At 52.6% G+C, this 24,540-nt stretch overlaps 1 protein-coding gene across 1 annotated transcript; it reads left to right on the top strand.

Moving 5' to 3' along the window:
* Positions 1 to 266: 266 nt before the first annotated feature.
* On the top strand, positions 267 to 19,344 carry MAP1LC3A (microtubule associated protein 1 light chain 3 alpha). Its single transcript, XM_054845368.1, has 4 exons — positions 267 to 403; positions 10,620 to 10,675; positions 17,475 to 17,581; positions 18,112 to 19,344. Exons 1-4 carry the CDS (start codon positions 364 to 366, stop codon positions 18,272 to 18,274), a joined length of 366 nt encoding a protein of 121 aa, XP_054701343.1. The 5' UTR covers positions 267 to 363; the 3' UTR covers positions 18,275 to 19,344.
* Positions 19,345 to 24,540: the final 5,196 nt, after the last annotated feature.

Below are 24,540 nucleotides of genomic sequence, written 5' to 3'. Positions count from 1 at the left end.
CTACCTGTCCGAGGGGAAACCACCCCAGACCTGTGCGCGCCAGCGTCGGTGCTGACGAGAGGCGGTTGGGCAGAGGCTGTGCTGTTGCAGCCCGGCCCCAGAGCGCGGCGGGAGGCAGCGGGCTGTGCCGTGACCGGCGGAACCGCCGCGGGCTCCCCCCCCCCCCCGCTCCCCCCCCCCCCCGTTCCGCGGTCCCGGCGGGGCTCGGGGCGGGGCTAGCCCCGCCCCTGTCGGGCGTGCCGCTGTGACGTCACCGGCCCGCTCCGCCGCAGCCCCAGCGCAGGCCGCGCCGTCAGACAGGAGCCGCCCGCCGGCACCCGCGCCCCGGCCCGGCCCGCCGCCCCCCCCCCCTCCCCGGCCGCCATGCCCTCGGACCGGCCCTTCAAGCAGCGCCGCACCTTCGGTGAGCCAGCGGGCGTGGGGTGGGTCGGGCCCCCGCGCCCTCCCCTCCGCGCTGACCTTCGGGGCGACCCCCGTCCCGGGGCGGCTGGAGGCTCGGCCGCTGCCGGGCTCCGCCGTGCGAAGCCGGGCCGCGGGAAGGGGGGAGGCGGGGGGCGGCGGTGCCGCAGCCGCCGCGCGGTGATGTCATCCCGGCCGGCAGCGCGGCGGGGAGCCGACCCCCGCACCGGGAAGGGGCTCCGGCCGGCAGCGGAGCGGCAGCGCTAGAGCTGGGGGACGGGTCGCGCCCAGCCGGGCTGGGCGGCGTTTGGAGCCTCCCCCGCGTATTCGCCTGCTTTGTCGGGCAGCTCCCGGGCGCAGGCCGGGCCCAGTACCTCACCTCCGAAGCGTGATGGCGTTACTCGTTACCGAAGTATTTTTATACGTTCATTACATCAACTTCGGTTGTTACCCCTTGACAGCGGAGGTGCTTGCTCAAGAAGCCTCCGTTATGGAGCACGGAATAACAGATGTGTCCAGGGTGAGCGCGGCTGGAGGGGCAGCTGCTGTATCTAGCGCAACAAACCCACGCGCGGTGTTTGTGCTCAGCCATCGCCCTCCCCGTCACACCTCGTGTAGCCATCTGAGGAAGCGGGGTGACGGCTACACGGGGCTCTGAAATCCACAGGGCGAAGGTCGTAATCAAGAGGTAAATATTCTTGTTTTGCTCCTGCCCTGGGTCCAGTCTTTACGCTTTTGACTGTCAGAGCACGACCTCTTTAAAAATTACCTTCCGTGCACCCCATCTCGTTAGCATTAAAGTGGTTGTTGTTCCAAGGGCTGGATACACCCTCTCTAATTGTTCTCGAGACCCAGAAGAGTTAACGCTTGCATCATACCCGTGCCTTTGTTAGGTGTACATGGTGGGAAAACTCAAATGACAAAGAGGTTGCTATAGAAGGTACCAGATGTGATTGCCAGGCCTGATAGTGAAACGGGATGAAGCATCAACTGCTGTTTCTCTTGACCTTAGCCAGCTGGCGCTGGGAAAGGTGCGTGTTTCTGGCAGGGTACGTCCCGAGGGGGTTGTCGGCTGAGCTTCGCTGCCTCAGTAATGCTGAAATCAGTGTATTCATGCCAAGCAAGGCCTCATTTTGTTTCAGAGACTGTCCAAACGCAGGTGAGGGTGTGTTTCCTACATGAGTTTCAAAACTGGAGCTTTTTCCTACTGAACTGCTCATCCAACCCCTTGCTGCTCTCTTGGAAACTGTAAATATTTGGTAATTTATTGGCACAACCCTTCCGGCCTTGAATGCTTACCCAGCCTTCCCCTCCCACATCGACCGAGCCAAGTGAATGTGCACAAACAAGAATAAAATGAGGCCTGGGTGCCCTGGGGTCCTTGCTTGGGACCTTGCTGTGTTCTCCTAAGCTGTGTATTAAACGCAGTAAAGTCCTAAATCAAACCCTTAGGAACTACCTACAGTTAAACTGGTGAGAATCAGCTTATTATGGTCAGGAGGAGTCTGGTTTGCCTTTGCAGATTGCTGAGACTTTGCATGAGCCAGAAGGAAAACAAAATCTGAGGCTCAGAGTAGTTGAAAGAAGGCAGGATTAAAATAGCCCAGGAGGGAAAGGGGGGGGTGAGGGAGTTTGGTGCCGGCAACTGCAAGTGCTCCTTGTTTCTGGGTACTTTCCTCTGCCCTTTTGCTCTCTCAGCTGACTGGTCTGCAGAGCTCGGCCGGGAGGAGGGGAAGGAGGAGGAGGCCTGACAGCCCACGCAGTTGCTTTGGGTCAGGGCTGGAATTGCTCAGTTGGAGAAAGTAAATACAGCTTGTTTTCGTCTTCGAATCATTACACAACAGGAGCAGGAAGCGATTGTTTACAATGCAGTTGGAGAGGGTTGATGGAAAACATAGCCAGTGACGCTGTACCCTCGGAATGGCTTAATTTTTAAGGCTTCAAAACTTTATAGAAGTGGAACGGTTCCAAAAAAGCAGAGAAAAGACAGAGTCAGGAATATGACTGTTTACAAAAGGCACCCAGACTCTAGGTTCACGGCAAGTGGCTTGCTTAGGTCTTGGTCTGCCACCCCTTGCTGAGGATTCTGCTTTCCTCAGTGCATGTTTTCCCCCTTCTTTTATTTCTGAGATTTGTTTTTCCATTAATTTCTTGTTCATCTAGTTTGTCTTGGGTCTATCCTGAATAAAACTTCTGGATTTCTATTCATTATTGTTGAGGACTTGAAAAAGGGACTGGCTGGGAAATGCCAGGGGTTTGAGCCAAGGTGTGTTGAGGGCACCGAGCACTGACTTCTCCTGTGATCTGATGTGCCGTTAGTGGTGAGAGGGTGATGCTCTGGGACCTGGTCTGGTCCTTGGCACGTCTGCAGCAGAGCATCTTTGGTCTGGGTGCATGGGGTAAGATCTGACGGTAACCCTCTGCTTTCATGTGCTGAACCCAACTGTGGGTGCTGAGGTGGTTGTCTGTAGTCAGATCCATTGTAGGAGTCCAAAACAATTCCAAGAACAAAGCTGTGGTCTATGTCAAAGAAACAGCGTGTCCTGGCTATAGCCAGAGTGTGCAGCAGCGTGACGACACTGTTGCACTTCCCGTAAAGAGTGCAAGTCCTTTGGAGCATTGGGTAGCGCTGTTCTTCAAGTGGTTGTTTTGAATTGGCTGCTCTGCCGTTGCCGGGCTGCCAACAGGCTTCAGGCTTTGTTTTCAATGCAGTGCATAGCCAGTGTGGTTACAGACGTGGACCTTCAACCCAGACCGGTCAGCTAATCGAAAGTAGATTGGCCTCATGCCCCAGCATCCCGCCAAAATGGAGGCGCCTCGCAGTAACACACACACGCTTGTGTCCTGTTGGTCAGCTGGAGCCCCTGGCTAGGTGACAGACATAGAGGTTTGACCTCAGCCTCTCTGGACTGTGTTTTCCCATCCCAGGTTCAGCCCTCTGGGAGATTTGCCTTTCGCTCTGGGGAGCCACTTCTCTTTAGAGGAAAGGCAGCGGTAGATAAAGGCAGTGTCTGGAGCTGAATTCCCTCTCCTGTTGGCTCTGAGGAAAAGTGAAGCGTTGCGTTCCCTGGGGACTCATCTAGCGTAAGCCAGCACTGCTTGTGCTAGTTGAAAGACCAGCACTGGATGAATTGTCCGTCTCGCACACCATCCTGTGCTTGTCGTAACGGTTTTTCTTGTTGGTGGCTTGGAAAAGCATCTTGGTCTTGATCTGAGGTTGGTTAGTGAGTCAGCTCGTCCTCATACTCTAGGCTCGAGGTATTCATGCTCTAGCACTAGCAGATGTGCTTTAAGAGCTGGGATTCCTTGAAATGAGGCTGCTGTTGCAAGTTGATGCTTAGCTGCGTCTAAGCTGTATCTAGTTGTATTAATTGCTGAGGACATTCTGTGACATAATTTGATGTGGGGTTAATTAGCAGCATTGAAGAAAATATTGGTACAAGAAGAACTGAACAAACATCCAGAACAAATGCCAGCTAGACATGTAGACCACAAATATTGATTTTCTTATTATTATTCTTTTATATAACAAAAGGTCCTGACTGGCAGCCAGGAATAATAAAATCTGTATGTCCTTTGTTCGTTACTTAATACTTTCTTCACTACAAACACTTTGGATATCCCCTTGAGCCAGAAGGGCGGAGACTGGTGGATCTAGGAGCTGTAAGACTGGTAGACTCTTCCTGCCTCTCTCATCGAGTAGCCACGAGCCGCACCCAAGTCATCTCCCTTGGCTTCTGTCTTCCTTCCTTGGTCAGTCCCAGTGGGAATCATGGTCAGGAGAGTCACTTGGGAGGTCTTCCAGTGTGTCATGCTGCTTGTGTGACATTCTGTGGTCGACCTGCAGTGTGTAAACACCTCCGACTCTGTGGTCGTGCAGTTGTTTGCTGCCTTTTGTCTTCAGAAGGCAGTTTGGAAATAGACTGTGAGAGAAAATGAAGGAATAAATTCAAGACTCTTGTGTCTGGCACATCTCCCCAAATAGGCCCTGTAAATCCGTGCATGTCCAGGCATGTTTGTGCACAAATAGCAATGACCCGGGCTGTGCAAAGTCTCTTTGTGTGTGCACATGTGTGGTGTTCTACACTAAAATACAGTTCTGTCAGGAGTGCCAGCTCTTTCTTTGAGCAATTTGAAGTGTCCTGACTAGTTCTGAGATATTTGAGGGCGTTCCTGCTGTCTTGGAGGCTTATAATTGTGAAGGTTGTCAAGACAGAAGAAAAGGTCAAACAGAAGCTAGAGGGAAGCCCTTGCAGAGGGCAGCCTCCTGACGGCTCACATGGAGGGAACTCGCTGTTCTTTTTCCAAGGCTAGTGAAACTGTGATTAAACGTTGAGCAAAAAACCCCCAGTTCCTTATCTGGAACTCTGATGTAACTACTCTGTACGCCATCCAAACATGGCACAGAAGGTATTGCCTGTTCGCCCCTCACGCTCAGGAGGTGTAGCGAGTTGGAAGCCCTGTTTTAAGCTGTTTGAATGATGGAGGTCCAGTGCTGAGCCTTCACGGCCCACAGCAGGGGGCACTTGGTATTGTGCAACCAGAGAACAAGCGTCTCGACATGAATTTAGACTTCACAGTTGTTGTGTCGCTCTGCTTGGTCACGAGCTGAGCCCTTACCATGGATTTGCTAGATATAAATACTTATTCCTGGAGCCAGGCTCAAAATCATACTCAGTTAAATTTTGAAACTGCTAAAAAAAACCCCAAAGGTGATTCTTGTTTGTCTTGTTTTAAAACCTATTTTCATGCTCTACTCTGGAGCCAAGAAGATTGGGAACTTACACAAATGAACAAGACTGCTGAGATCCTTCTGCAATCAGAGGGCTCCAGGAGCTAGGCATTCAAAAATCCTTCCAGATGTTACACATCTTGCTGTAGCAACGAAATGGATAGTCATGCAGACATATCATCAGTTGCTCCGTGTTCATGTTGGTAATACCTTGCTGTGACAGTGGAGCATCAGGCTCTACCTACACCATGTTGCAGAGAGACAGTAAGTTCAAAACAGTGTAATTAATGGTCCTGAGTCATTTGTCCTGTCCGGAGTCCCCCAGCTTTGCAGACAGAAGTAGTAAAATATGACCAACAATCAGAATCACCATCAAGTTTCTGCAATGCTGCTGTCCTACATAGCCTGGAACAACAACCTTTTCTTAGTAGTGAGGACAGCTGGCGGTGCAAGCTCTGCCCTCCTTTCCTGGATTTGGGAGTCTCCTCTTGCTCCTCCTGCAGCACCGCTGGCCTGAGAACAAGCTCTTCAGCATTGGGCAAGGACAGGTCAGGTCAGCTGTTGTGTGAGTCATGACACATACACAGGGGTGTGTTTCCTGGTGGTTAGAGGTGTCTGGCCTTTGGGTGGTGTGATATTACAAAAACATTTATTGATGTTCATCTGGAATGACCTGCATAACTTGTCCATGTCCTCAGCAGTTGCCAGCCCATCCCAGACGTATCCTGATTTCAAACCATCCAATGCCTCCTCTCCTTGCAGAAAACCTCTTGGAGCGAGGACCACCTCTCTGCCCTGGTACTGACCGCAGCAGCTTCTTGAAGAAATGTGTTCATTTTTGCATCTGCTTCAGATCAGAGGCAGATCCACCCCCAAGCTGGCTGGCAGGGTGTCTTGTGGATGGCAGCAAGAAAGCCACAGGGCTGGCAGGCTGCTGCAAGTGGCACGGATGTCTGCCCACTCCTTTCGTGCCATGGGCAGCTGCACCTGGAGCCCCGGGATGTGGGACCACAGGGAGAGGCAGTAGCTCGTGGCTGAATTTCCACTCTATGCTTTGCTTTACACATGCAGCTCTTACTCATCTCAGGAGCTGTCGACCTGCTAGCACATTGATGACATTTCCAGGCAGTGTTTTTTCTTAATGGTGTTTTCTTAACAGCATTCCTGTTGGTCACAGGAAGCAGGGCTGGTCATAGAGTCCACCCACTGCCCCAGGGCAGCACCAGTGCCTGACCTGTCCAGCGTCTCCTGAAAAATGGTCTCCTTTACGCAACTGCGCTGCTGGAGAATTTGTCCTGTGTTTTCCTTCTGTTCCACCATCTGTATCTTTTGTCTGATTAAGCTCTTTTGCATCCAGGGCTGTCCTTTTGTCCTGTGTCGGCGCAGCAGAGAGCTGTCTGCTGTAGCCGAGGGTTCCTGGGTGTTGCTGATAAAAAAGGTTCATGCTCAGAAAGCCTGGCTTCAAATTTCCTACTGTTCTCCTTAACTGTCATAACGATCTCGTACTGCATTGCCATGTTGTGTGCCGACATCTTTGGGAGAACAGCTTGGGAAGGACCTCAGTCAAGAAAACAGCTGAGATTCTGGTGTTTTGGGCAATTTGCAGGCTTTGCTGTTGGTACTTAACAGTTGAAACAGCAGTTGGAAGAGAAATAGGCAATTTTCCTGGCATATGCAATGCTATAAAAATACTCCTGTCTTTCAATAGGCCCTAGCAGTGAAATTTTGCTAGAAATAACCAATAAAAAGTGTGTGGTTTTTATCTTGCTGCCATCTTGAGCTCTCATGTCCTGGCTTCCCTTGTGGCAGATGTGGGATGCCCACACCTGGGACCAGAGACAGTGCTCTTCCCTCTGCATGCAGTTCAGTAATCTTTGCTCAGCTCCTTCAAAACAGCAGCTGGCTGTAGCCCCTTCACCCCCTCCTGAGCTACTGGAATCAGGTGTGGTGTTTTGCTTCTCCCTGCAGCGAGGAGGGGCCAGAGAAAAAAACGTCGATACGGACTGGGTTGCGTAAACAGTTCTGCTTCACTTTACGTATAGGCTAAGGATTAACTACAGCCACGTGCTACACAAAAGGGGAAAGTTTTAGCCTCAGTTAGCACAGTAATAATTTGGGAGAGCTGCAGGAGAAGGCTTGTAAAAATCAGACCTGTTGTGTGTGAGTGTGCAGACACTGCTAGTGAAAGGGTGGAGGGAGCGTACCTGTGTGGAGTGCCGTACGTGGTGTGAGCTGGGGTGCTAGGCTGGCATCTCCCACGGGGTCTCTCTGAAATGCCCTTTAACGGCTTTCGCTTTATTCCTGTGACTTAGATTAGACTACATACACAGTAAATGAAGGGTGGTATTTATAGCCATTCCTTGCCGTGTGATGTTGAAGATGCTTTCGTGAGAGACAGGATCAACCTCTAGCTCCCACTCCAGGCTGAGGAGGGTGTGGGTGACTGTCACCTATTTCTTGCAGGAGATCTTTAGCACCTGAACTATTGTGGACACAGAAATTACCCTTGTGCAGGGTTTGATGCAGGATAGCTTCTCCTGATTACCAAGCCTGCTTGGCTGGATCTCCCAGGCTAGGATGGGACTGAGTTTGTTCCTTAGCAGAGCTTCAGATGTCCTGGAAACTTCTTCCTGCATCTTCAGGTGCCTGAACAGCTTAGGTGGAGTTGTTCCCAGCTGCCTTCCTGAATGAAGTTTCTGAAGTGGGCATCTCCTGGGCAGAGGAAGAAGTGCAGCGCTTTAGGTGCTTGTAGTTGCAATCACATGTACCTGCCGAAGGGATCCAGCAGCCCCTGGAGCAAAGCAGCACCTACTGTCATTGCATTGTGGTAGCCTGCAAATCTGCCACCTCCCACAGGGTCCCCTGAGATTAGAAAGGCTGGAAAAGCCCTGGGCCCATCAGACCAGACCTGGGCACAGGGCAGGTCTTAAAGAGTGGGACTGGGGAGCTGCCACTATGGTATATCAGACTTGAGGCTAGTTGAGAGCTTTGTCACTGGTGGCTTGTGCCCGTAATTCCTGCTGAGCGTGGAGTCAGCAAGACCTGGAAGAAGCGTGCTGCAGCAGCAGCCAGGCCTGCCTCTGTCCGAGGCACCTGCAGCCTGCATCCCTCTGGGAACAAAGGACAGCAGTTTCAGGGGTGGGATCCTGAGACGCTGACGTGTAGCTGGATTCTCTGTGCAGCATCTTTTTCAATGTGATGGGCAGGGGGCACCTCTGGCTCCTCTGTGGAAGCGAAGGTGCCAGCCTTGTGCTGGAGTTGGTGATGCTTCCAGGGAGCAAGAAGGGCTGTCAGGCGTGTGGCTGCCCTTTGGCACATGCAGCCTAGACTAGTTGGATCCTCTGAGATTACCTACATTACTAGCCATGATAACATGCAAAGCAAATTGCTTCTCAGACCCTTCCCATAATTACTTACGTTGTTAGGGCTTACTGTGCAAAGAGTTCTGTGACCCTACAGGGAAACACATGATGTCTAGAAAGTTCATCCATGTGGCCATCTGATAGTATGGAGCGAGATGCAGGATAGGGTGGATCCTGAAACTGGAAAAAGTAGCTAGCTATGAGGGCACACAGCTTTCTGCGGGCTCTGTGAATACCCAGCCCTGAGTTGACTGCAGTCAAGCTGCCTAAAGTGCTTATGCTGATAAGTTTTGTCCACTCATGTTCTGGACCTCCAGCCTTTAAGGTGCTCTGTCCTGCTGAAGCTTATACGCAATGAACAGGTGGGAGCTCTGCTGGCTACTCAAGTTGGGTGCGATGCGTTGGGTGCTTGTGTGTTGGGTGCTTCTTGTCACTGTGGTGTCCTTCAGTGCTCCCGAAGAGGCATTGCTGTACCAGTGTCGTGTGCAATGCTGATTCCTGTGTAACTCCTTGCTGATTGGGACCTCGGGAAAATTGTCCGTCTCACAAGGACAACTCTGGATGCCCTGGAGCATTGGATAGGGTGAAAAGGAAACATGAGGAACTACATCTTCTGTCATAAAACCCAAACCAAATATGCCCAGATTTTCCATTGAATCCAAATAATCTTGCTCTGCCTTGCTTAGCCCATGGAGTCCTCCAGAAGAAAGGTCTAGCAATTCCTAGCAATATCCTAGAGGGATATTTTCTGCTCAGAGGAGACAGAAGTGGTGCTCAAAAGCTTCTGTGATCTGGTGATTTTGTAGTCTTGTGGCCTCTAAAGAAACTGCAGTCTCTTCCCAAAGTAATACCTAGCCAAATTAAATTTATAAGCAATAAGGTTTTAGTGAGTGGTTAGAGGAGAAATGCCCAGTGTTTCAGGGGAGAAAGCACACTCAAACACATGCACTTATCCTGCTCTACGTGATCCGGGTGGGTCATGAGAAACTGGGGCTGCGTGAGGCAGGTAAGGGGAGTTGGGCTTGAAGTAGGCGCTGAGCTGGCAACTGTGTTTGTGGCAGGATGATCCCACGACAGATCCTGCAGTACCCAGATCTTGCATTTCTAGTTGGCCTTCACTCTCTGGCTTACCTACTGTGATCCATGAAACTGCTTCCCCTGGGCACTTCAGATGGGCTGCTGTAGGCTGTGAAGGACTTCCCAGAGTAATGGTAATGCAAGGAGGAGCGTGGGTCTGTAGTGTCCCAGGAAGAGCGCACACAGAGCCGTACCTGGCCCTGGTATGACTTCTTCCCCTCCTTTCTGCTGCTTAGAATTGTGAAAAGCGGAGGGCCCTCCGGTGAAGCAGTGAGGGGGCATTGACATTCTCCTTTTATGTGCTGCCTGTTGTGTGTGTCAGTAAACATGAACTCTGGAGGAAAATGGGTTACAAAGTGTGAGAACAGCTGCAGAAAAAATCATTTAGTATGTGGGTCATCTCCTTGCTTAAGTTTTTCTTCCCATTTCCACAACAGGTTTAGAAATGCTTTCTGTCAGGCTGTTGTAGCTACTATGATAGTGAAGGAGTCCTCCTTGGGAAGGCCTGTCTCTTTTGGACCGAGGCAGTGTGTCAGATAGTGCTTGGAAGTGTGCAAGAGGCAGAAGGAAATGGCTAAAACCCAGCCCCAGTTGGAGAATCATCTCCTCTTGGGAAGCAGCCAGGAGACACAGAGCCTGAACTTTCAGAGCTGAGACCCTAAAGCTGTGCTGCTGCCCGGCACTGATGTCATGAGCTGCGTTTGCTTAAGGTAGATTTAAGAATGCCGTTTTGTAATCCTTATGGTCTCATTTAAGTCCTTTGGTTTCCATGTGTCTTGCCCAGTTTTACCGGGCAGGGTAGCATGTCCCTGCCTTGGGGCATGATTGGGGTGGTAGGAAGCCATGAAGGGTTGATCAGTGAAGCTGACATCTGGCTGACCATCTCACTGCTGCCAAATGTTCAGAAAAGGCCTGATGAACAGAATTTGTATTTCTTTTGCAATGTCCCTCTTTGTCAGTTTGTGGTTTGCAGAGTGGTTACCTCGTTTTTGCCTGAACTAGCACAGCCAGATGTTTCTAACTTCGTTTCTTTACTTCTTTCTTCCCAGCGGATCGTTGTAAAGAAGTACAGCAGATCCGAGAGCAGCATCCAAACAAAATCCCGGTAAGTTATCATTCTCATGTTCCACGTTAGACTTTGTTCTCATGACCCCTCTGTGCTGCTGGATAGCCTCCACCAGCCAGCCATGGAGGTTACAAAACTTTGCTCTCCATAAGCCTCCAGTGCCTTGTGCGTGCCAGCTGCATTCTCAGCAGTGCAAAACACAGTCTTTCTCTCAAGCTTCATGCCTACCCTAGAGGCAAGGAACTGATTTGATCTCAGATCTACTTCCAAACTAGTGCAGCAGGAAAAAACTCTGAAATGGCCTTTTTTGTTTGGTTGGTTTTTTGTTGCAATAGCTACCTGACTTTTCCTGGATAACCTGGTAAAGATTTCTCTGCATCTGCCCAGAGAAAGATGTATGAGATGATCTTGGCCGTGTTGAAAGCAAAGACACTCTGTTAGAATAATTCATACCACAGCCAAACAGTCCCACCCGTTCTGTGCTTTCCCAGCACCTGTTGTTGACATGCGTAGGTGAGACCCCATGAATTGCCTCCAGTTCTTCCTGCCCCTCTCAGCCCTAATATGCCGTCTTGCTCTTTGGCTGTGAGCGTGCTTTTGATATCCTAGCAGAGAAGACGGAGAACTTTGAGAAATAACGTACGCGGGGCTTGCTCCAGTTAGCATTTGCAATACCATAGCATGTAGTTTGGCTTGCTCTCAGTGTTGGATGAACATCAGCCTTGTCTTAAAATTGCATTCTCAGTATTTACCCTTCAAGACTTAATGTCTCAAACTGCTCTTGGCACATACTAGTCCATTCCTGCCTCACTCTTCATTTGATTTTAGCACAGCATCTTCTAGTAAAAAGAATTCTTTCTCTTCCTTCTCTTCCACCACCACTGTTGTGTCCATGTGTTGTCAGCTCAGCAGAGCAGGACTTGCCCCTTGCAGCACACCGAATACCAGTATGCCATATCATCTATGCATTTATTGACCACTGCTTTTAACATGGTTTTCATGGCATTCAGCTGGCTCTGCATTTCTCCAGAGTTGTGGCAGAGCTAATTAGAATGCCTTAAAGCTCTAGCAGTAAGGATAAGCTAGAAATAAGTTGTACATAAAATATACACACATGCATATATCAGGTCCCTGTATACAAGTGCGTGTTGCCTGGGAAATGAACAGAAGGAGCCACAGCTCTGCATCCACATGCAGAATTTTACCGGCGTTACTGAAACATGGTGGGAAAGCTTCCATGGCTGGAGTGCTCTTGTGTTGGGGTCAAACACCATACGCCCCAGGAGAAGGCTTCTGTGTCATCAGGACCTGGCCACTGGTGTGGTTGGGGAGTTGTGTGCGGGCAGGGAAGTTTAACCATGGCAGAGTCTCGAGCCCTCCTGCACCTGCTCAAGTGACCTCTTTGTTCAGTGCCTTATTGTCCTTGATAGTGTCCTGAGTGCCTGCAGTGTGAGAGGATGAGGGACTCAAACGCTCAGCTGCTTTGCTTTCCGGGGTTGACTGACACAACAGGGGAGGATACGTTTAGCTGCAAGTTTTGCTGGAGCAGCAAAAAGAACCGGGAGGAGAGGAGCGTGTTTGAAGGCCTTGGGGTGTCCAGCTGTGTTTGTGTCATTGGTATCTAATGGCCTGGTCCCAATTAGACCCTGACACCAAGTTTGATGCTGTCACTTGTCTTTTACATAGCAAAGTTCCTGCAAGTCATTGTATGTAGCTTTGGTGGTAGGGCCCTGAGCAAAGCCTAGTACTGCAAAACGGAGCATGGTGTGGGGGATAGTGGTGGGTCTGAGCAGTGCAGTGCAGGCAAGTAGCCTGTAGGAAGCTCTTGGTCTTCCGTGAAAGGTAGGAGCTGTGTTTGCCAAGGTACTGGCTTCCTTGGAGAGGCACTTGGAATTAGCAAAGGGGTTTGAGCCCGGAGGGAGCTAGGGAGAAGATGGCCTGGGTCACACCCTTACTGCTGGCAGAAATCACAGCAAGCAGTGCTGCAGCTGCTGCCCTCTTCTTGCATCTCCAGTTTCCACTCAGAGCCCTTGTGTGAGTCCCCTTTTGCTTTGACAGAGGGCCAGGAGGATTTGCAGAGTGCATGGCCTGGCTTTGTGTCTGGGGAAGGGCATTTCTCTCCCGTTTCCGTGAGCGTGCTCTGGAGGAGGGTGAGGAAGGGGCTGTGTCACATACGTGTGGGGGGACTGGAGCTGGTGGTGTGTCTGTCTGAGCCCACCAGAGACAAAGCAGTAGGTAACCTGGACTCTGCCTGAGGCGTGGAGTTCTCTGCTTGAGTCTGAAGGGAAATCACATCCCAGGACGCCTCACTGGCACATGTAATAAGGAGATAGGCGGGAGCTAGGGGCTTCCCAGTGTTTCCCTGTCCACCTCATGCCAGAGGCTCCTTTGCTGTCTCTGCATTCCCCGAAGCTGGCTGCACTGTAAAAAGTGCTGACCGCAGGAACACACAGCTCTTGCTGAGAAGGTCATGTTTGTGTTGTCAGTGAGGTGCTGCTCACACTTAGCTCTGCTGGAAGGAACCTCCAGCTGCCCCTTGCAGGCAGCTGTGGGGTGGCTCCTCCTCGGGCAGTCAGAGCAAGCAGAGAGCTTCCTGCCTTCTCGCTGGGACCTCCATCCACAGCCTCAGCAGGTGCTTTAGAAATCATCTTCTGCCCTGTTAGAGGATAGATGGAGCTTACGCCTGCCCACCACCCTCACCTGCTGTCAGCCCCAGTGCTCTCTTTCTGGAGCCCATTGAACTGGGGCCTGTGGAGGAGCAGCTGCAAGCTTCAAGCCAGCTCCGGTGAGCCTTGGAGAGTCTAAAATCACTGGGGAACAGCCTGTGCTGGGCAGCAATAGGAGCAAACCATTTCCCAAAGCACTGTAATGCTGAATTCAGCAAGGCCTTAATGAGTCACGGCCTGTACTGCTGCAGAGGGTGGGTTAGGGGAGAGCCACCTCTCATGCTGATAGGGACGGCTGAGGGTGTGTTTGGGCCATGCAGAGGTCTCTGTTAGGTTATGCAATAACAAGCTCACCTGCACACCCACAGAGGAGCACGGAGAGGCAATGTCTGTGTTGATCTCTGTGGCTGGCCATGCGTATAGGTATGTGTGTGTTACATGTACACGTTTGTGTGCGTGTGCCTACTGGGAATGCATTCCCAGCCGTGCTGCTGGTTGGGCCTGGGGGCATGGAGCGGTGGCAGCCTTGCCTCTGTCAGGCTGCGATCTGGCCCCTTTCCCTACCAAAATCTCTTTCCACCTCTTCAGACTGGCCCAAGAACAAGGGTTGAGTTTATATATGCTGCTCAAGCCCCCTCTGCAATGGGACCAGGACCCCAGGCTCTACCCTAAGCCTTTCCACCTGTGCCCAGCTTGTGCTGTTTCTGCAGTGAGATCTGTGGTGGGTTCCCACTGCAAGAGCAGGTGTCCCACACTGAGGAACCGCCTGGCCTGAGGTGGCAGCTTGGAAGAGGATACGGGAGGGGAGGTGGCTTTGTATACAAGCCCTGTGGCCACAGGGATGTAATATTAGCATTTGATCATGCATTTCCTTCCAAAGCTAAACAAGAATGTTTTGTCCATTGGCCACCTGTTCCCATAGCTGGGTTACCCAGATGGCAGCTCATGTTCTGGAAACAGAAACTCTTGGAGCTGTTCTACATGACAGGCCCTTTGTCTGCTCAGAGCACAGGGCAGCTGCTGCTGTAACAGCCAGGACGTCCTCCTCGGCCCATTCTTGGATTAACCCAGCCAGTCATTTGGCTTCATCAGGGGCCCAACTGAAATGCCTCTGTGCAAACGCACGTAGCATGGTGTGTTGGGTTTGCGTGGCAAGGTTTTGGTAGCGGGGGGGCTACAGGGGTGGCTTCTGTGAGAAGCTGCTAGAAGCTCCCCCTGTGTCTGACAGAGCCAATGCCAGCCGGCTCCAAGACGGGCCCGCCGCTGGCCAAGGCCAAGCCCATCAGCGCCTCTGTGATAACATATTTAAGAAGAAGAAAAAACACTTAGAGAGAGCTTTTGCAGCCGGAGAGAGGAGTGAGAAGATGTAAGAAACTCTGCAGACACCAAGGTCAGTGCAGATGGAGGGGGAGGAGGTGCTCCAGGCGCTGGAGCAGAGATCCCCCTGCAGCCCGTGGTGAAGACCATGGTGAGGCAGGCTGTCCCCCTGCAGCCCATGGAGGAAGGATGAGGGGGTGTAGAGATTCCACCTGCAGCCCGTGGAGGACCCCACGCCGGAGCAGGTGGAGGCACCTGAAGGAGGCTGCGGCCCGTGGGAAGCCCACGCTGGAGCAAGTTCCTGGCCGGACCGGTGGACCCGTGAAGAGGGGAGCCCACGCCAGGGCAGGTTTGCTGGCAGGACTTGTGACCCCGTGGGGGACCCCACGCTGGAGCAGTTTGCTCCTGAAGGTCTGCACCCTGTGAGAGGGACTCCATGCTGGAGCAGGGGAACGATGAGAGGAGTCCTCCCCCTGAGGATGAAGAAGCGGCAGAAACACCGTGTGATGAACTGACCGTAACCCCCATTCCCCGTCCCCCTGTGCCGCTGAGGGGGGGAAGGTTGAAGCCGGGAGTGAAGTTGAGCCCGGGAAGATGGGAGGGGTGGGGGGAGGTGTTTTAAGAGTTGATTTTATTTTCTCATTGCTCTACTCTGTTTTGCCTAGTAATAAATTAGATGAATTCCCTCTCTCAGTTCGGTCTGTTTTGCTCGTGACGATAATTAGTGAGTGATCTCTCCCTGTCCTTATCTCGACCTGCAAGCATTTCGTTATGCCTTTTCTCCCCTGTTTAGCGAATGAGGGGAGTGAGAGAGCGGCTCTGGTGGGCACCTGGCCTCCAGCCAGGGTCAACCCACCACAGTTTCCCAGTGGCTGGAGCAGCATGCCTGTATGTGGCTGCTGTGAGTGTCCAGCCCCTTGAGACTGTTCATCTCCCTATAGCCAAAATACTCATCTGTCCAAGAAAGACTCAGGTTCCGTGGGATGATTCTGCTTGCCTTTGTCCTTCCTCTGCCCTCCTGCCAGAGGGAGGAAGGGATGTGAGCGGGTTGGTAAGGGGCATCCTGGTGCAGGATTTAGTCCGTTGCAGAAATTTGTTCTTTCATGAGGTCTCCATCTTGCAAAAGGGGCCAAAGGAGCAATACCTGGCCTTCCCTGGTCTTTTTCTCTGGCACTCTTGCTTAGTACGAAGAGGAGACGTGGCCAATGTGAGAATACGTTGTTGGACTCATTGGGGCCTTCGTGTGCTGCTTGTCCAGCCCTTGGGCTCCTGGGTTCCGCTTGTGTGAGCTTTGTGCAGGATGGGCTCTTTGGAGGGCATGTAGGTGCAGAGCTCTTACCAAGGTGCTTCGCACTCCCCCCTCATCTGGGAACTGCCTGCAACATAGCTTGGCCCATCCTGGTGGGCCTTGAGATGAGTCCTGCAGTCTGGGGAACTCCTCAAACATTCCCAGCTCACTGGTGATACCGCAGCATCCCAACCAGAGTGTCTGATTTGTGGTTTTGGTGTAGACAGGCAGCAGGAGTCACTTCGCTGCTGCTGATAGAGGCTAGTATGTCAACAAATGATTAAGGGAAATGCAAATCAACGTTCCCAGAGGTTCACCTAATCCTCTTGGCTCCACAGAGCCATCATCTGGGGATCCTGATCTCTCATGCTGCTCCTCCATCCCTCCACTGTCCAAAGGCATTTGCAGTCTCCTGTATGTTTTTGGAAAAGACTTGGGAAAATCATTGGTGGGAACTCCTTGTCTTACAGTGAAAAATAATGTTCAGTCTCACTTGGAGAGGACGAGTAACAGATTAGTACACAAGTGTCTTTTTGTGGAGAAAACAAGGCAGTACTGGAGAGATGTGAGAGCCAGAGTATCACCGTAATGGGAATGTATAGAGCTTTATAAGTAATAGCATTGCCTATTTTAACTGCCTACCACCTTGTTTCTTAGAATATAAATAGTACGTGTCCAAGCTGGTTTAGAATAGCAATTGTAGATGTCAGCAGACACTCCTTAACAGAAGAAATTAATCCATTGTAATAACAGGAAAACTGAACAGAAATCATTGTTTAGCCATTTCAGAATGTGGGTGTGGGGAGAGCTTTCCCAAGCAGGACCCCTGAGGACAGGTTGGGCTGTCCCCATGGTGGCACTGTGCTGAAGTGCCCTGGGAGCTCACCACACAGTCGTGGTGGCACACGGGAGAAGTGGCCATGGCTTTCTGATCCGTTTTGGAGTCAGCGTGTCCGAGTGCTAACATGAGGAGTGGGACCGGTGAAATCCAAACTCTCCCTTTCTGAAGGAATGCCTTGGGTGGCTGCGCAGTGCTTCCTAAAAACTGCTTGTCTGGGAATATCCACAGCTCTTCCTGAGCAAGCAGGGGGATGCTGAATGGCAGCAGCCCAGGGTTGTGGCACAAAAGGAAAGGAAAATGTCTTTTGCTGTGCACCGTGAGCTCAGTCCTTAGCTCAAGCCAGCAAAACCTGTGGTTTTGGTCTGAAAGTGATGTTAAAATACACTTCACTCCCCTTCCGGATCTCCCGAGTGTCGGGGGAGGTAGTGATCCAGTAATGCCTACTGTTTCTCAGCCAGCCAGAGCAATTGATGCTTTAGTTCACTTACCTTGGATGCTCTCCACTGCCTGGCTCAGGCGGACAGATGACTCTCTGCTGAAGAGCTGTCTGCAGCCAACCTGGTGGTCACTGCTCATGTCCTTTTGTTTGTTTTCCTGTGAGGGTGAAGCAAAGTGGGGCCTTACCTCAACTTTTCCACTTGTGCTAGTTTGATTCGTGTTTGACCTCAAAGCCAGTGCTTGGACACCATGAGCTGCGGCTAACCCTACCATTGACTTTCTCCCCAGGTCATCATCGAACGCTATAAAGGGGAGAAACAGCTGCCAGTGCTGGACAAGACCAAGTTCCTTGTCCCAGACCATGTCAACATGAGTGAATTGGTCAAAATAATCCGGTGAGTGGGATGGCCCCAACTGGCATGCTGTGAACCTTGTCCTCACCCACAGGCCCTGAACAGAGAGTGGTGGGGTGAGGATGAGGCAGAAGGCAGAGGCAGCTGCTGAGGGTGGCTAGGGGACAGGATGACCACAGCATCCTTGTGTGATGGTGGGGCAAGGGGGAACAGGTTCTTAACATCTGCTGAGGGACTGTGACCTCTCCCTCATAGGGACACTCCATGAGGTAACGAAGGGGACTCCAATCCCCTTCTTTTATCCATCAGCTCAGATGGAAGAGGCCCCTCTGCTTTGCCCTTCCCAGCAGCGCTTGGAGAAAGGGGCTTTGCAGATTCCTGACTCAGGAGGCTTTGGAGCCCCAAGCAGCACAGCTGGGCTCATGGACACCATGTCCTGAGCGTGTGGGAGGAGGTCCTAGCTGTGCAGGCCTGGCCTCATGTGAACAAGATGGCTGGGGGGAGGTAGAACTTGCTGTCTCACTGCCCACCGCTGGTGGGTTCACCCAGGCCCTCCTGCCCTTTCCCCACAGGCGTCGCTTGCAGCTGAATCCCACCCAGGCTTTCTTCCTGCTGGTGAACCAGCACAGCATGGTGAGTGTGTCTACCCCCATCTCGGAGATCTACGAGCAGGAGAAGGACGAGGATGGCTTCCTCTACATGGTCTATGCTTCCCAGGAGACCTTTGGCTACTGAGGCCTGCTGAGAGGTGGCACGCGGAGACAGATGAACTGTGGCGCACAGGCCCCCGGCCTCAGAAGACAACACAACCAGAGGCTCACAAGAGGGGGACTGTGCTGACTCCCTTTCCCCTCCTCCCTCCCTATCACCCTGTCACCAAAGAGGCTTGTGGCGGGTGTTGGACTCGCACAACCCTTCACCTCTGTGTAATTAGGCCCACTCCCCCCACACATGCACCCACGTGCATCCATACCTACCCATGCACACACGGGGCCTCGGCTTCCTATCCCATCCCCTTCGTGTAACCTTCAGCTGCTCTCGCTGTGCTCTGTGTGTGCGCGTGTTTGTAGCCTACTGACGCAACAGTTCGGCTGGTGATGGAGAGAGGACAGGACACTGTCGCCTTCCCTTTCCGCACAGGGAGAGCTGCCTCCCCTCCAAGACACTAATATAAAGGGCAGGAGGTCTGCAAAAGTAGCAAACAGATGTTACACGTTACCATTGCTCCCGAGTTTTAATTGATTTTAATTACACTCATATCAGATTCTTGGTGCTACTGAGTAGATGTAGGCATCTGTATAGACTGTGGATAATGTATATCCTTTAGATTTATTTTATTCGGTTTTTTGTTTGGGTTTGTTTTTTTTTTTTTAGGGATAGATTGGAATGGGGAGAGGGGGTAATCTTTCCTGTATTCTGTAGGTAAATAAATCAGGCTTCATTGCACTTTAAAGCATAGTAGGTATCAGAGTGGAATTTATTTTTAATTTATACAGGTTTGCCATATATAGAGCTGCTCCTCTGTTGACAGTTGTACCTAGGTTGTCTTTGTTTGGGTTTTTCTTTTTTAAATATAATTGATTTCCCTTCTCTCTGTCTCCCCATTGCATGCAATTTTAGTCCCAGTGTGGCAGAGTTTTGCTCAAGGAATGTACTGATTTATATATGCTATGTTCCCATTCCTGTTTCTCATGTATTATACCAAAAAAATGTATATGATAAAAATCCCACCCAGTTTAATCTATACAAAGGTATATATATAAATATATATATAAAAAATAAATTGAAGTTGTGTCTTGTAGGAATGTCCTGTTCCCTTCTCATTTGTCTACATTAAGGGCCCTAGCATCGAAGAACAGTGGTGGTGTTCCCAGTGTTCGCTGGAGCACTGTACACCTGCCCAGACTTTGGAGCTGGTTAGTCCAAGCTATGGCAAAAGCGGCTGGCTGGGGTTTGGGGGGCTGAGGCACAGGTAGGAGCTCAGTTTAGAGGACAGAGCACAGGATAGCAATGTGGGAAACATGGTTATCCTTCCCTGTGACAGACTGTTAGGTATGAGTAGTTATGTTTAGTAGTGCAGGACATCTCCCTGGGCACTCAGTCAAAACGCTTTTCCAACCAAAGGCGGGGCTGATGGCCATTAGGTTTTCCATGCTCGCTTTCCATATTCCCTGGGAGTCTTTAGCCACTTCATAGCTGTTCCTAGAGCCAATTTCTTCAGCAGGAACAGTCTAAACATATCTTCTCAGGAGCAGGCAACACCAGGGGGAACCATTGGGCTGTTTGTAAGCCTGGTGGTTCATATGGCTGTCCTGCTGCAGCTTTAGCAGCAATATCTGTTAGACTATTTCTTTTCTTTTGTCTTTCTGCCAGTATGGGCTGGCTGATGAATGATAGCAAGTTTGTCTGGAATTGTATGGCTTTTAACAGTTCAGTAATTTGAGGCAGATTTCATGTTTTACTTCCACTAGAAGTATAAACCCACACAGCTTCCATAACTGGCCAGTAGCATGGCATACTCCAAACGCATATTGATAATCGGTATAAACATTTACACTTTTTTTTGAGCAGCTGACAGGCCTTTATCAATGCAAGTAACATCCAACACTGGCCAGCCTGGAGCACTACTATGGGGAAGGCCTTTGTCGTGGTATCACGGAGCCAGGAGCTTCCCTTGACTCCTCAGCCCTGTCCGAAAGAAGGGCTGATGCTCTCACTGCAGAGCACGTGCTAGATAACAGACGCTTCCCCACGCCCTCCAGCACGGCCACTGCAGGCTCTTTGCCCACCACTGCAATTTACTGCCAGCATCTGGAGGAGAAGACTCGGAAGGCTCTGCTCTTCCGGTGCTGGCACACAACCTTCCACTGATCTCAAGGGACACTCTCCCTATGATGTAGATCGACTCAAGGACCCTTCACCACCTCCAGCACTTGCTGCACCACAGTCTCAACCACCTCTTCAAGCTGCTGGGCATCTGTGGCACTTTGTTGTTCAGACGCAGCTGTGAACGCGCTGCCTGCCGTGACGTATGGCATCCCGTTGGAGGCAGCGTCACTGCTGACCCTCCTGGGCAGCTTGGCACCTTCCTGTCCCAGCTCAGGTTGGGAGCAGGTTTGGGCCTCATCCAAAGCTGCTTTCACTCTGCTGCAGCGCCCCGACTTCAGGGAGCTCCTTCTGCTCTTGGGTGGAGGTGGGCAAGATGGCTTTTGACACTGCAGCGGCTGCTGTCCCGGGCAAGAAGTGTCAATTGCTCCCGGCAGTTTGGGGGCATCCTTTGGTTTGGCCACGTGTGGCCGAAGCCTTTCCTGAACGGTGACACCAGGTTGCAGCTCGCTGTTGCCTGGACAAGCGCTCACGCCCCCACGTGCTGAGGCTTCACGCGGGCCCAGGCCAGCGCTCTGCTTCGGCCACGCGACCAGGGCAGAAGAGAAGGGCTTCCCTCAGGACGGAGCCTGCTTGCACATGACCCACCTCAGCATCCTGTGCTAGGTCAACTCCAGGCCAGGTAACCTCCTCTCTTCAGCCTCTTGATGGTGTCATTGCGTTTGGGGTATGTGGGTCATGGAGGCTGCTGTACTCTGTGCTCGTTAGGCGACAGTAGGGATCGCCCAGGTCAAAATAGCCTGAGGGCCGGTGAAGCTGTAAGAGAGATGGTCCAGAGTATGAACGGGGCAGGAGAGAGCAGCAGGGACCAATGCGCTTGCGAGCTCCTCACGCACGCAGGATGGCCTTTTCAAACCTCCCCGCTACAGGCTAATTGCTGGCCTACGTCCCAGCCAGAGGAAAGACCTCTCTACTTCAGAGACTCTCCAGCGGAGAAGAAACCAACCCTGTGCCCACATCCTCTCTCTGGTGCCTATCGACTGCTGCTGTGGGAACACAAGGAGCTGATTACGGCAGGGGTGCGAGGGTTGCGCCCGGTCCTGCACCTGTAAGGAGCTAAGCTGAAATGTCGCCTACAGCCACGTCTCGCCCTCTGGCAATTCACTCTGCTTGCAAAAAGGGATTGCGCTCCCCAGAGGTGCCAAGCGGTCCTTGTGGAAAGGCAAAGGTGGTTGGAAGACCTGACACCAACACTCTTCTCCAGCCAGCTCTGGGCAGCCTGGAGCACCGCTATGGGCAAGTCCTCCTTTCTCTGGGCACCACGGAGCCAGGAGCTTCCCTCGACTCCCCAGCCCTGTGCGATGGAAGGGCTGCAGCTCCCGCTGCAGAGCGGGTGGCCGCAAGAACTTCTCTGCGTGACGGGGACCCCGTCCAAGAAGAGAGCTTGTCTAGCCCTCTCTACTTCCTTTACCTTTTCCCCCAGCTTTGCCCTGCTGAAGACAGGCTTGGAGCCGGGCACCACAGGGATCTTGACCCCGAGGGGGAGGTCCAGCAGCTCAGGCTCCATCAGCCCAGTAGCTCCTTCTCCCAGTGCTGTCTTCTGTGCCCGACCTAGGAAGACAAGAGACACTCAGGCGCTAGCTCAAGAAGCTCCTGCACGGCAGTTGCAAGGAAGGGCACGTGCCCAGGCCCCAGAGCAGGCCCCCCGCCATGTCCCAGGCTCCCCGGCTGAGCCCTCTCCATCGGCCCGCTGCTCACCTCTCTCCTCTTTCCCAGCGCACTCAGCAGTGCGTCCGCCTTTCGGACGCCAGCAGTGAGACAGTGCTCCACAGCTCCTTCCAAAAGCTCCTCAGGAGCTGCGACCCTGTGCTGACTCCTCTTGCTCGAGAGGCACCCAGCTGCGGTCACGTCAGCCGGTCTCGCAGCGAGCAGCTATATAGAGCAGTTGCACATTGTTGCATCATCGTGTTGCCGCATTGTCACATCACTGTGCTGCTGGCCGCCGCCCGGCTGCAGTCCACCGGCCCGTGTGGGGGGCCTGCCTGGAGGCCCCTTTGGACAGGCCCGTGGGCCCCCCGCTCTTGCTGACCCGGCTTTGAGAGCTCATCTCCACAGGCCCCTTCGCACCGCAACTCTTGTGTGGTTCGGTGAAGCAAAGCGGGCATCCTTGCCAAGCGGGAAGAAACGCAAGGAACTGCCACACCAAAGGCGCTCGGCTCTGGCTCGGGTTTACCCCCTTTTCCTTTTCAGACCTCTCCCCTGTCCCGGGAAAAGCAGCCTCAAGTCGGGGACTTGCACTGAATTGGATTTTCGGCCCATCGCTCTCAACATCTACGTGCGCTGATCTGCGCTGTGCTCCTGTCTGGGCAGGGCGCTTGGGACCCGCCGGAGGGACGGGCTGTCTGGAAAGCCGTGGGCCCGTGGAGGGGAGGGCGTCCTCAGCGGGACAGCTCCCCTTTCCGTCACGTGGCGTGGGCGGTTTTGCAACGCGCCTTCCCCAGTTCAGCTCAGGGGTCAGCGCAGGCCCCGGTTGACAGATCCGCTCTAGTACGGAGTCAATGATCCGACTTGCAGTGGTCCTTATAGCCAAAGTCGGGGCTAAGGCTGTTGGCTTTGGCTTCGTTTCCCTCTCTAACTTCTTCTCCGCCACTCCAAGAACCTCAGGGCCCGTGGTTGTGGCATATGCAGGCTGTTCTGCATGGCGCTGCTGATCTCTGGAGACGGCGTTTGGGACGCTCTTCCTGGCAGTCGTGCGACTCGGTCGCGAGACATCAGCAGCGCTTGTATTTGGCAGTGGTTGTAAGGCAGGACGCTTTGCTACCTTGCTTGCTTGCAGGCTCTGCTGTTCAGCTGGAAAGCACCGGGATGCCTGAGAGCTGGAGCAGACCCCAGGCCATGCATCTGCCGGGCTCTGCCTGTAAGAAGCCAGGCAAGGCACAGCAGAATACCCTGCGCAACAGAAGTCAGGGAGTCAGAAAAGTGAAAGGAACTGGTTAAACTAGCAGCCCCTTGAAAGTTTTGTCAGTTGTCTGCAGTCCAATCATTTTAAAAAGAAAGCCTATTTCATACCCGTTGTTTGTTGGGATTTCAGTCAAGCTTACGGAAAGGATCTGATGGCTACCCATCAGCTGGGATAGCCTGCGTGTTACGAGCGTGGCGACATCCCTGCAAAGAAATCCACTGAAGTTCACAGCGGCAAACTTCAGGAGCTCAGCGAGGGCGGGAGGAAGGAGGTCTCTGCCGAAAGGCTCGGCAGGGGCCGATGTGCAGAGGTGGCAGAGGAATGCAGCGCTGCCTGCCTCCGTCCTCACAGCCAGCTTACTTGCCAACATGTTCTCCCCCAAATGTAACGTGGTTTTGCCATTCCAATCCAGGACAGGGCATGAAAAAGAGAGGAAAAAACCCACCCCACAGAAGAAAACTAAGAAGAGAATCAAGAGTGACCTTGCAGGGCTGGAGTGGCAGAGGGAAGATGTTTTGGCTGCTGGTGTTTTCTGGTGCTGACGTGACTGAGAAGAGGGTCCAATGGGCTGGCTGCTCACAGTGTCAGCCAAGCTGCTCGGGAGCAGATCTAGCTGCTTGCAGCGAGCGTCTCCCTCTCTGCATGCTGACCGTCTTGCCAGGGAACAGGAGGGAACTCTGGTTTGGGCAGCCAGGAGAGAAGGACTCCTTTAGCCTGGGAGAGAGAGGGGCTGGATGGGGAGGTGTGGGGGTGTGGGGGTGTGCGCCCCCCTGCCGCCAGCCTGACCTTTATTTCCGTAAGCCTGTTCAAGTTTAAGCCCTGCTGGCAGTGGGGCCGCCTTCCCCTCGTGCCACAGATGACCGCTGCTGAGCAGTTAGTTTGAATTTCCCCTTCACCGTCAACTCTTTGGCTTGTCTCCTTGTGGGACTGAAGGCCTCCCTTCCCCAGGGGATGCTGCATGGGAGACCGTCAAAGGCCAACCAAGCCTGTGGCACAGCAGGGTGGTGAGTTCCCCTTAGAGAGGGGCTTGCTCCCACCACTCCCCTTGGGATGAGCCTTGGCACGGGCTGCTTGAAGATGAGACAGCTTAGGGCAGGGAAAATGCCCAGACACAGTATGGCCTGGCTCGAATGAAGCTAAGCACAAGCAAGCACTTGGGAGTAAACTCTTTATTGCCAGCACAAGGCTGCAAAGTCTGTGTTTGCTGCCTGCT

The sequence above is a fragment of the Grus americana genome, chromosome 17, assembly GCF_028858705.1.
Source record: "Grus americana isolate bGruAme1 chromosome 17, bGruAme1.mat, whole genome shotgun sequence".
NCBI classification, from domain to species: domain Eukaryota; kingdom Metazoa; phylum Chordata; class Aves; order Gruiformes; family Gruidae; genus Grus; species Grus americana.
This window is presented reverse-complemented; position numbering and strand designations above follow the sequence as displayed.